The sequence below is a fragment of the Aphelocoma coerulescens genome, chromosome 13, assembly GCF_041296385.1.
Source record: "Aphelocoma coerulescens isolate FSJ_1873_10779 chromosome 13, UR_Acoe_1.0, whole genome shotgun sequence".
NCBI classification, from domain to species: Eukaryota; Metazoa; Chordata; class Aves; order Passeriformes; family Corvidae; genus Aphelocoma; species Aphelocoma coerulescens.
The window spans coordinates 4,778,318-4,790,612 of record NC_091027.1 but is presented as its reverse complement, the minus strand read 5'-3'; the positions used below and the strand labels follow the sequence as shown (position 1 = coordinate 4,790,612).

Below are 12,295 nucleotides of genomic sequence, written 5' to 3'. Positions count from 1 at the left end.
CCAGGCTTGGGAGCTGTCCCTGTTGGTGTTGTCTAAACTCTGGTAGCACCAAATGACAGCCTCAGCCACTGCAGACACGGTTACCCTGAGACAGGCTGAGTTAAAAGCTGTCTGCTCAACAAAGTTCGATCTTTGAAGCTTTGGGCTTCCTTTCATGTAGTGCTGCAATCATCCAACACCAGGCAATTCCCTTAACCCTCACCCTGTCAAATCATTGCCAGAAAAAGGATTCACCCTCTCTTTGAAGCAGCAAAGACCTCCTTGGAGCCCTAAAACTATACAAAGCCAGAGGAGAATATTACAAAGGTTCAGAAAGTTTCCACAGAAACCATGCCTAGCAGACATCCAAGGGCAAAAGTTTCCATCACCTGTTAGCAGGATACTTCCACCCTTATTTTTAACAGAGGACAATTGATACTCAATAGTTCTCCATCATTTTTTCCGGAACAGAAAAGATGAGCAGACAAGAGCAGGGGAAAGAAGAGCCTTTTGATGTTGCTAGAGAGGTTATTTGCATGCAAAGCTGCCTTGTTTCTATCCCCTGGATTCCAGTCAAGGTTTTGGCCTGGAAACCAGTATTTCAGGAGGAACTGCATTGTTAAAAGATGAGCTTCGAAGGAAGACTCCCTGATTTCTGGTGAGTTATTTTTAAGGCAGCATCTGATGTGTGTATCAACCCGTGAGGTCATAGCTTGGAGCTAAATTCCCTTAATTACAGCCTTCCCGTTAAAATGAGGATATGAAGCAATAAAAGAGGCAGTGGCTGCATCCCTGCTTTATTGCTATCAGTCTCAACTTGCCCTTGACTAAGCACAGAAGGCTCTATGCCTATCCCACCTGGCTCTTAACTCCCACATTGCCAGACATGGCCTTGCTAAATCCATCAAATGCAACTCCTGTGACTTCGTTATTTTATAGACTGCACCTCCAGCAGTCCCTGTCCCAGAGAGAAGGGAATACGTGACACACTTGTGTCCGTGGTTGATTGCAAGATCTGACTGAAGCTTTTCCCACAGTGGTGTCACCCAGGCACGTTCCTTCCCCAGTGTCTGATAGAGCCAGCTCACACTGCAGTGTCCCCTCCTTTTGGGGACATTTTCCCTGTCATACCTCTCTTCCAAGGACTTAGACTGGCTTCTTTTGGAGGTCTCACCCCTTGTCAAATCTGGCAGAAGTGGCCCACAGACTCAAATTTATCTTTGGGGATGAAAAAGAGTACATAAACACACCTGTACATGGTCACATTAGCCTTTTCCTTTAGGAAATCAAGCTGACAGGGGAAGGTAAAGCTGTGACCCAAAGTGCCTTTTTCTTTTGCCTGCACCATGCTGTGGCAGTAATGCACGAGGCTGCACCATGACCAAAACGATTATTTTAGCCTCAGATCTCTTCCACAAAAAATTGCTGCCTCCTTCACACCTCTCCGCGCACATTGAGCACAGATGTCAACAACACTAGTGAAAAAGCTTGGAAATTATTTTGGACACAGTTTAACTGCCAATAACCACACCCCAATTAGGCCTCCCCAGCTATGAGCAAAACCTCAGGGTGTTGGTAAGGGTCCAGCAAAGGACCCAGGTACCAGAGTGAACAGGCAGAGCAGCCTTTGAAGGGACAGGGGACACAAATTCCCCCCCACCAGCACAGGCAGTCAGCACTGCAAACACAGCAAATACTTGTCCCACTCCACCATCACATCGGTTTCTGCAACCAGCCCTGTATTCACACATTTCATTAGTAGCTCATAACCAGCATCAGCCAGTAAATTTACTAAACAGAGGCCAGATCCCACCATTATAATCTTGCCCACGGTCTTGTCCCTTTTGGTTGCATAATAAATAACAGCAGCAGAAGTTGCTCCCAGAACACTGATAAATTAGCACATTTCATTTCCTACTTCAAAACCTGCTGCCATATGATTTGGATTGATTATCAAGTGCCCTGTGATAAAGGGGAGGACGTGGGATTTGACTGGCACAGTCTCTCCCAGCCAGTGACCCATAGGACTGTGATGGATGAACAGACTTGATTAAAATCAAATGACTCCCGAAGCACTTGAGCATTACATTTACTGGAGAAAACAGTTGCTCAGAGATAGGAGCAGGCATTGAGTGAAGGAGCCATGAGGTGTTAGCAGTGCTGCAGCCTGATGGTCTAAGGACAATTTCTGTAGTAACAGGCAATTCATTTTTGGGGGGGGGGGGGGGGGGGGGGTGGAAACAAAGCAATTTTTCAGGTATGTTCAGATCCTGCAAATCTTATATCTATATATTGCCTTATGACAGGGACCCTTTCTACCTATAAATGTGGGCTTGCTGAAGCAAAGCTCTTGTTTCACTATTGGTTTTACTTATCTCTGTTGACCTACAGCAGAACCTGGCTAATGGCAACGAAAGGACTTTTCTATTATCATAGGTTTCTGGGTACACACAGCTACTGAGCACAAATGCAGGAAGGGAGGTCGGCAGAGGAGGGTGGGGGTGAAGACAAAACAAGGGAGGTCAGCAGAGACTGGGGATGCAGGCAAAACTGATGTGCCACACACTCCAAAACGCTCACACACCAGGATCAGCAATGGAGGCTTCGGCTGCCCTGGGAGGGGGAGTTGAAGAAGATTCCTCTTCTCGAGTCCGAGCAAACCAAGTGACCTCACGCGGCTCTTCACACGGCTTCTCCTCCAGACCCTTCACAATCTTCACAGCCCTCTTTTGGCTATTCCCTAACAACTTCATATCCTTCATCTATTGAGCAGCCCAAAACTTTTAGGTTGGAAAAGACCTCTAAGCCCATCGAGTCCAACCATTAACCTGCCGCTGCCGCTAATATTTCTCCTGTTTACTTTTAATTTCCGTTCCACCACACTCGGCAGACGTGCGAAGGCTTTGCAGCGTGCACAGCCCGCTCAGCGCGCACCAGGCTCCCCCACCCCGCACCTGGGCTCGCACACCTCCGAGCCACCCTCCTGCTGCCCCAGCGCCTTCTCCAGTCTCTGCAACAAGGAAAGCACCCTCCAGAGGAGAAACCCCTGCGGCAGGAGCCTCGTCCCGGCTCTGCGCCAAGGGGCAGAACGCCCCGGAGATGCCGCCGCTCCGACCAGGAACGGGGATGGCACCAAGGGCTGGGGCTGCGGGGCTGGCCCAGGGGACCGTGCAAGGCTCACCCGGGCATTGCCAGCGTTCCCAGGCCAGCGAGGGGCCGGCCCGGCCCGGGGGAGGAGCGGGGCGGGCTCAGGTGTGCCCGGCCCTGCCCTCGGCCCGGGATGCGCTGAGCGGCCGGAGAGCGAAGGCAATGGATCCGCTGGAGACGAACAGCAGCTGCAGCAACGGTGGGTGCAGCCCCGGGGCGGCGGGACCGGCCCGGCCCGGCCCGGCTCGGCTCGGCTCGGCTCGGCTCGGCTCGGCTCGGCTCGGCTCGGCTCGGTTCGGCCCAGCTGCCCCGCGAGCGCCGGGACCGGACCGGGACAGCTCCGGGACGGGGCGGCCGCTCCGGCTCCGACGGCGGGGCTGAGCCCGCCGCACCCCTCGGCCTTATCCCCCCTGGCTTTGAGGCTGTCCTCTGTCACTGCTCTGCTTTGGGCTTTTTCCTGGCTTTGGGGCTTCTTTTCCTTTTTTTGAGGTCTCTATAGGAATGGAGAAACTTGAGGCACGCAGCCTGCGCTGCGAGCAGCCGGCACCACGCTCTGCCAGCCTCAGAGCGCGCAGAGAAGCCAGGAGTTGGGTTTTTTCCTTTAAGGATTACTTAATCCACTTGGTAATCACCCCATCACTCTGCCTTATCCTTGTGCCCGGTAGTACCTTGTGGAGATTTTCACCCAGCCGAGGAGGCAAGTCCCCCCGCCATTCCCCAGGAAATATTTCCGTGATCAAGAACGTTTTCCTAGTAGGGAAAAAAAAAAAAAAGTGATTAGGGAACCTTTGGAAATTCATCTAGAAAGTCACTGGTATTTTTTCCTTTAAAAAAACGTTTATAGCCAGTCCAGATCCAAAACCTCAGCTGTGTGTGCCAGGACCAGAGATTGCAGCTGCAGAAGATCTAAATCAGGCTCCTAGTTCAGGAAGAATATGGGGCCCATGCCCAGGCTCCTGGCACTGCTGGGAGCAGTTTAGCCATTCCATACTCCTGCCTGCAGAGACACAAATACTTGCTCTGTAATTCCTATGTGAGTTCAGGCAAAAAATTGAAGTCTTTTACAAAGAGACTTTTGTACTCCACCTGGCTGCTCTGTTCCTCATGGCCACAGTCACACCGTCTTTACTACACTTGGAGTAAGGATTGCAAATAGAAAGATGTGCTGGATGTGCTGGGTGTGGTAGGAGTATCAGGGGAGGAAGAAGCTCAGCAATTTTCCCACCCCCGCACAGCCACACACCTTGGCCAGGGCCACAGGGCTGCAGCGCTGTTGGTGTTAACAGCAGAACGCTGTGCCTGCTCTCAGGCAGGGCTGGGTTTGCTTTAGGAGCACTCAGGCACTCTGCAAACAGGTGGAACAAAACCTTGAAACAGTAGAGGAAATGTATTGTCCGAGACGAATTTGTTGTAGTTTTATAGCATAGCTCAACACACAGAGCAGGAACAGATGGACAGCTACAAAGTGTTGGCATCGCTCCACATTAAACCCAAAGTTACAACTGCAGATGAGCTGGCAGGTCTGAGGATTAGTTGTCTGGAAAGCACCAAAGCCTTTGGATCAACAGGGTTAAGTGTTGGTAAGGCCTAGTTCAACCCCATAACACTGCAGTTTGGTGGAGATACCCTGGTATATATATTTGGAAATTCAAATTATTTTTTAGAGGTCCTTGTGGCCTTCCAGCCCAGTATGTAGACACATTCAGTGTCAAAGAGGTGCTTGAACTGCAGGCCACAAATCTGTCAGACAAAACCCTGCCATTTCCACGTGTGGGTAAAGAGGTGTCCTGAGCTTTGGAGATCTTTGGGTATTGCTGTTAGGGTGACAGCACGGGTGGCTGTGCAGCAGGACACCTGAATGAGCCTAAGGGAATAGGGACACTGTTGACAGTCCTGTCAGTGATTTGCTGTTTTATCTCCACGGTGGTTTCACAGGGTCTCTGATCACCCTTTCGTGCCTTTCCCACCGGGTTGTGTGCCAAGTGATCAGCAGTGCTGTCCCAGCTGACTCTGTCCAGGACAATGGGACTTCAGATAGTTCCTGGATAACTCGGCTGGAAAATAATTATGGATTCTACATTGGCCTGGGCTTGGCTGTCTTCTCCAGCTTCCTCATTGGGAGCAGTGTCATCCTCAAGAAAAAAGGACTGCTACGGCTGGTGGAGAAGGGAGGCACGAGGGCAGGTAAGGCTTTTGTGTGGGCAGGAGGGGGAAGGACCACCTGTGCCTAGGAGCACACACACAATCCAAATTTCAGCACTTTTAAGGCAAGGGAGCACCTCTGGGTACCGTCAGTCTTCCATCAGCAGTGTAAATGAGACCTTTTGTGGATGTATCTTTGTGTGTGAGTGCTGTGTGGGAACTGGGGAGCTAATTTACAGGTCTGGCATTAGAAAGGAGTTAATTTACAGTCTCTGTATTGGAAAGGAGCTAATTTATAGAGCCCTGCACTGGAAGAGCTCGGCTAAAAGCAGCATTTTCCTGCCTGGCACCACAAATAGCAAGTGAGTGTCCAGTGAGATGAGATGTGCCCCCACAGCAGAACAGGAACGTGTGAGGCCAGGAGGAAGCAGAGTGCTAAAAGCTCTTTGAAATGGGCCCCTTTGCACAAAGCTGCAGCTCATGGCTGTGCCCCAGCCTGGAGCAGAGCAGCACAGCGCCGTGACCCCACTCCTGCTCTAATTGAAGCACCAGGCAGCTTTGCCACCAGGTCACCGAGACAAGGCTGAGACAAGGCTGCGGCCCCGTGTGCTCGGATTGCATTAGCAAGAGCCCTGTGTGAATGCAGGACAGGCCGGCTCTGTGGGAACTCTGTGGTTTCAGAAGGCATCCTTTGGAGCTGTGTTGCTCAACAACAAGCAGATAACTTTCCTCTAGCACCAGGCTCTTAGGGCGAGGTGTGTGTTTATGTGTACACACACATATATATATATATATGGATAGGCAGTGGTGGAGCAGCACTGCCTAGAATTGCACTGTGGGATTGGACACATCCCATCAGCATTGCAAACGTGCTACAGCAGCAGGTAAGTCCTACCTGGCAGCTGACCTACTTGCATAACTGCAAAACAGAGCAATAATAAAATAATTAAACTACTCCTGCTTCCCAGTTCTGGCCTAGGAACAGTTCTTAAATAATCTTTCAGAGGAAGTAAATATCACCATCCCCATTTTACTCTGTGCCCATATGGGAACACAGAGGTGTGGAATGATGAAGTGACTGTCCAGAGACAGCCACCAAAGCTACCAACAGCACCTGAGCCACAGACCAGTCTTGAGTCCATCTCTCCATCCTCTGCCACATGCAGCTGCTGAACACAGATGGGTTTGCTTTTTGGCATTATATTTGCACAACAAAATATCAGTATTGCTTCAACTGTAGATGTCTCTCTCCTCCTTCCCTCCATGAACTCTTCTCACAGCAGACCCAAGCGAGTAAAACAAGAGCGAACCCCTCCTTGTTTTTTCAGAATGTTTAACATTCTGGAAGGAATTAGAGATTAATGACAGAAAATTGCAGCTGACAAAAAGAGTTCTTGGGAAAAACCCTGACCAAGCAAAAAGACACTAAAATAAATAAACCAGCAATTTCTTAGGAATACCAAAGCATAACATTTGAACTTCAACATTTATGGAGTTGTTGAGGAACCAGAAGAGGCTGAACTCTAGCAATAAAGATTTTTCCCTGTGTCCTGAAGTCTTCCTGTTCAACTCTTCATTGCCCCTTGTCCTATCTTGCCCTGTAATCTCTCAGTCCTAGTGAAGTGTGTCACCCCTGCTATGTGAGCACATCACTTTTCTCCAAGGCAAGTCAAACACTGCTGTTACTGACAGCTCCAGTCGGGTCAGATTTATCAAAAACTTGGGCTCTCCCTGACCTAGCAAAATCAGGGTTCACCATGTCAACAGGCTCAAACTCCTTATGTCCAACAGCTTGGGGGTTAGGACCAGAACTGGATTAGTTCCCAACACAGTATGTCCATTCTTCCTTCTTTGTCCCACTCTTCCCCTTGCAATTTATCCCTCTCCAAAGGGACATTCTCATCTCTTGCTCTGAAGGATATGGTTGTTAACTCCTGTGTGTGCTTTTCTTCCCCAGGAGATGGAGGCCACGGCTACCTAAAGGACTGGCTCTGGTGGGCTGGCTTGTTAACCAGTGAGTAGGAGCTGTTTCCCTGGGTTTGTAGCTTTTCCAGGGTCTGTCCCTGTGAATGAGGTGTGGGACAAACTGCGTATTGTGCTTAAAGCCTGTTTCCTGTCGAGTTCCCCCATCCTCAGCAGAGGTTCCTCAGGGAGAGGAGAGGCAGTGATCCCCACAGGATCTGCCTTTCCATCCTCCTGCAGAACTGGTAGGACTTGCTAGCTCGGTTTTACCTGATCAAAAGCATGAAAAGCCAGGTTTTAATAAGGCAGCTGGCAGGTCCAGGGCAAACAGCCTCCCCCGAGTGCCTGGGGGCTCCGGGAATGTTTCCTGCTGCACCACAGGGAGATAACAAAGAGGTAGCACCTCCCTCCATGAAAAAAACTTGCTTTCCCTTAAAACAAGCCTTAAAACCTTTATTTCTTGCTGCAGCATTACAGTATCTCCTCAAATTGGACTCAAAGCTGCACAGAGAGCAGCAGATTTTACGGCAGGGTGTTTCAGAGCCCTCTTTTCTTGCTCTCACCGTGGCAGCCACAGCTCAAGGTGCCCCCACCTTGTCCTGCCCATGCAGCTCCTGTGAGCTGGCACAGCCCTCACTGCTTGGGGACAGGGACAGCCCAGCCAGAGAGGGACACCACAGCCCCACAGAAGGACATGGTGTGGAGGGGAGGAGCAGCCTCCCAGCCCTGGGGCTCCCACAGCTGCCCCCTCCCTCATTAACCCCACTCAGGGCAGCTGCCTGGCTGGGCTGGGGGGGATTCATGAGCCCACCTGGGTCAGCCCTGACACCCCCCCCAGCCCTTCCCATGGAGGGGCTCCCTTCTCTTAAGGTGCCTCTTTTAAGTTGTAATAGATTTTCACCCAGGATTTGGCCCTGTTTAGCAGCAGCGTGAAGCTCCCAGCATAAAACCCACTCTCCAAGTGACACCTGGCTGGTTTGCAAGCCCCCAAGAGAAAACACACAAAGTGCCCTGTAACTTACTGGTGTTTATTTTTCTTGTGTTTGTTTAGTGGGTGGAGGGGAAGCTGCCAACTTCGCTGCCTATGCCTTTGCTCCTGCAACTATTGTCACACCCCTGGGGGCTCTGAGCGTGCTCATAAGGTGATTTTTGTGTCTATAATTTGCAATTTGGCTTTTGTTGTTGTTGTTGTTTGCCTGTTTGACTTGTAAAGGTAGACTTGAAGGGATGCTAATATGATTTATTCTGCCCAAAGGAAAAAAAGTCTCAGTGTTTTCTAAAAAACCCTTGAACATTTATTGTCCTTTTGGGGGATTGTTTGGGAACCATTGAATTAAGTGGCATGCCCTTCTGGAAATGCTGCATGTGGAGAGCAGCCACATACACTGCAGGTTAAATTATTGCAAATATCCGCATTACTTCATTCCTTATTCCAGCTCTTTAACCAACCCAGGACTGGTGGGGTTTTATTGTTTGTTTGTTTTGTTTTGTCTTTGTAATCAAGAGTACTAAAAATTTTAAAGGGTCAAAAATATCAGGCTTGTTTTCAAACTGCCTTTCACCTGCTTTTTATTTTATAAGCTTTTAGGGTCCTCTCGTGTTGTAGGGTTTTGTACTTCTGGCTGTTGCCAAAGGGGCTGAAACCGTATTTTCTTTCTTTATTTTTAAGTAGGAGATTCCTACCAAAATGCATGGCTCTGGGTACTTAAAGTTTTATAGAAAGACTGCTGTTGTGAAATGCATAAGCAAACTGAGAGTTAGAACTGCTCTGGTGTCTTGCCCCCAGTTTTTTGAGCAAGAACTAGATGTTTTTGCTGATATATCTGTAGCCCCAGTACTTTCAGAGTTTCTCTGAGGCTTAATAGTTCTGATGATTTAGTTAAAATTAACACAGCTTTTTTGTTGTTAGATTCAGATTTTTTCTCTGTTACACTGGTCCTTGAGGTAATTCCCTTGAGCACTAAAAGCTTCATAATGCCCAGCAGCTCCTGAGTGATTCTGCAGACCCTGAAAAAATACCTGAGGATGTGCTAAAACATTCGGCATTTTTGCACCTTGCTGACACAAGAGCTGTGATCTCCAGGCAACACCTGCACCCCTGCAGGTTCAGCTGTTGATAGATGCCCTGTGATTGTGTATTAACACACTGGAATCCAACTAAGTTACACCAAATTTGCGTCCTTGAATCACATGGAAGCATTCTTAACTTTCTTTGAGCCTCTGTTCCTTCTCTAAAGGACTGCAAAGCACTGGCTGATGTTTTTCTGTCCCATGCAGTGCCATTCTGTCCTCATATTTGCTTGGAGAACGGCTCAACCTGTTGGGAAAGCTGGGCTGCCTGCTGAGCCTGGTGGGCAGCACTGTGATGGTCATACACGCCCCAGAGGACGAGGAGGTCACCACTCTGGAGGAAATGACTTCCAAGCTGAAGGAGCCTGGTACGCAGCCGGCCGTGTTTTCCCTCTGGGGGCTGGGCAGCGCAAACTGCTCGCTGTGCCAGCTGCTCGAGTTTTGAGTTCTTCTCTCCCTCCTGCAGGTTTCCTGGCTTATGCTGCCATCCTCCTGGCTCTCTGCTTCCTCCTGATCTTCTACCTCGCACCCCGTTACGGCCAGAGCAACATCCTCGTCTACCTCGCCATTTGCTCCATTATCGGCGCCTTCTCTGTGTCCTCAGTCAAGGGCTTGGGAATTGCCATCAAGGGCTTCTTTGCTGACCAGCCTGTGCTGCAGCATCCACTGACGTGGATCCTGGTCATCACCCTGGTGGCATCCATCACCACACAGATCAACTACCTCAACAAGTCTCTAGACATTTTCAACACCTCTTTGGTGTTCCCCATCTACTACGTGCTGTTCACCACCATCGTCATCACCACTTCCATCATCCTCTTTAAGGAGTGGGTCACCATGACCGTGGTTGACATCATTGGGACAGTCTGTGGCTTCCTCACCATCATTTTGGGGGTGTTTTTACTCCATGCTTTCAAAGACATGGATGTCAGTTTATGGAATTTACCACAAGTCCTTCAGAATGAACAGCCAGCGCCGGTCACCAGAGATGACAAGAACATCCTGATAGAGGTGGACAACTCCAGCATCGCCCCAGAGGATAAACCCAAAGTATTCATGCTCTACACTTAGGGCATTACATGCAGGGACTGGAGGTTGGGTGGGTGATGTCAATATTCCAGGTGCCAGGGGAAAATTTTAAAAAGGAAAAGCAGAAAATAAAACAAATGGTGTCTTTTCCAAAGCCAAATCTTTCTCTGGGCTTTTGGACAGGGTCTCTGTCATGGTGTGGTAGCAAGGGGTGTGTTTAATCCTCGCTGGGCCTTAATACATGAGGCCACTGGAAACAAAAATCCTCTAGAAATATGATAGTCCTGGGACAAAGCTCCTCTCTGAGGCCCCTTCCATCTCTTATTCTTGGCATGGCTGATCTTTACTCTTCACTCCTTCCCCCGGGGGGCCATTGATGGCTTTGTTTCCAGGCCTTGATGGATCATTGATTAGTGGTTTTTGTCTTTTTTTGTTTCCTTCCTAGACACTTGCATGAACTCTAAAATACACTCCAGCGTCTGGAGAGGAGGTGAGAGACAAGGACTGAACAGTGCACACCTGCTATTCAGACTCTGCTATTCAGACTCTGCTCATCCATGTTTAATCACTTGCTCTGCAAATAATGGGACAAGAATATTGGTGAATATGGGCAAAACATGGTGAATTTTGCAATAGCTGCTCACTCAGGCTCAGTGGCAGGACTCAAGCCATGAAGTGTTTTTACAGAGAGATCTTTTTCAGCTTTTGGTTTTTTGCGAGGTGCAGGAGTTTCCCTGGAGCAGTGTTAATTATTTTTATGGAAGCTTTGTTTGTTTGGGTTGTTTTTTTTTTTCCCTTAGCATCCCTGGTGCCCAGGCCTTGGTGAAGTTGCTGGGCCTGACCCAGGCCCCACCTGAGGAAGGGTGGCCCCTGCTCAGGCTGGGGAGTTCCCATGTCAGGAGAAACTCTGCCACAGTCTCCAACACTTCTGGTGAAAATCTTTTCAGTCCAAAAGACCAAGTGGCTGTAAATGTTATATATTTTTTTCTCAGGAAATACCTTGACCTTGGCAAGCCCCCCCCCCCAGTTCTTTGAACCCCATGAGGTGTCCTACTGTCCTCTGAGATGCTCACATGATTATACCTGGGTCTGAGCATCACTGAGCAAATACAACGTGGGGCTGTGGGAGAGAGGACTGTGCACTCTCCTATTTTAATAACATTTCACTACTATTTTTTTGGAATGTGGAAAGGGAAATAAAGGTTTTTTTTAAAAAAAAAAAAAAGTTGCAGGTGGATCTGAAAGTTTGTAATGATTTCTCTGATGGTACTGGTGTAGTCCTAAAGGATAAAGAGGCTGAGGGACAGCTGAGAACAACAGGAAGAGCAGCTGGAGCAGAGTAAAACGGCAGCGACCTCCTTTGGTGGCAGAAAATAATCCAAGTCACCCACTCCAGCTTTGGTTTTGGCATCCTAATCAGTGTGATGCTTTATGCATTTTATTTTAGAAAATGGCTGTAAATGGGACTCATCTTTCCTCACTCTCTAGAAGTGCATTTCATAAAAGCAATCCTGCCATCCCTGGAGAAATGCCATGTAGAAAATGAAGATTTGAACTGAGGTAATGAAGTAATACACAGTGAAAGAGGATTTGTTAATGACAACCGACAAATTTTATTAAAACTAGGCAAAAGGCACAATGAATTGCATTCTTCAAGTATTTGCATAGATGCATAGAGAGAATTATTGTAAACCATTAACATGTGGACACGGGAGAAAGTGAGATGTATTGTGTTACAAGTTCTCCCAGGTAACATTATCTTTCTAAAAAATCAGGTTTTACCATCTTTTACTCCTCCTGCAGTTCCCCTGGTCTCATTCACTCAACTTGCACACATCTGAAAATTTAAAAGAACTTGCTTAAAACTACCTTTTGGAGATTTTTGGGATATTCTGGCAATAAAGTTTTCCATTAGAGTTTGGGCATGTCCAGTTGTTCTCTGAGCATTGTGTGTCTGGGGGCTTTT

General features: G+C 48.5%; 1 protein-coding gene across 2 annotated transcripts; it reads left to right on the top strand.

Moving 5' to 3' along the window:
* The first annotated feature begins 3,224 nt into the window (after positions 1-3,224).
* Positions 3,225-11,554, top strand: NIPAL4 (NIPA like domain containing 4). 2 transcript variants are annotated; one of them, XM_069028641.1, is made up of 7 exons: positions 3,225-3,325; positions 5,062-5,310; positions 7,226-7,282; positions 8,282-8,372; positions 9,508-9,668; positions 9,767-10,350; positions 10,775-11,554. In XM_069028641.1, the coding sequence occupies exons 1-7, from the start codon at positions 3,289-3,291 to the stop codon at positions 10,784-10,786; spliced, it is 1,191 nt and encodes a 396-aa protein (XP_068884742.1). In that variant the 5' UTR covers positions 3,225-3,288; the 3' UTR covers positions 10,787-11,554. The 2 variants fall into 2 exon arrangements, with proteins under 2 accessions (XP_068884742.1, XP_068884741.1); XM_069028640.1 differs by lacking the exon at positions 10,775-11,554 and having other exon boundaries at positions 9,767-10,768.
* Positions 11,555-12,295: the final 741 nt, after the last annotated feature.

Excerpts from the sequence above, each read along its gene's own strand:
- NIPAL4 (XM_069028640.1), top strand. The coding sequence starts at position 3,289 with ATGGATCCGCTGGAGACGAACAGCAGCTGCAGCAACG. Across the intron at positions 3,326-5,061 it reads GAACAGCAGCTGCAGCAACG|GGTCTCTGATCACCCTTTCG; the intron begins GTGGGTGCAGCC and ends GTGGTTTCACAG. Across the intron at positions 8,373-9,507 it reads GCTCTGAGCGTGCTCATAAG|TGCCATTCTGTCCTCATATT; the intron begins GTGATTTTTGTG and ends TGTCCCATGCAG.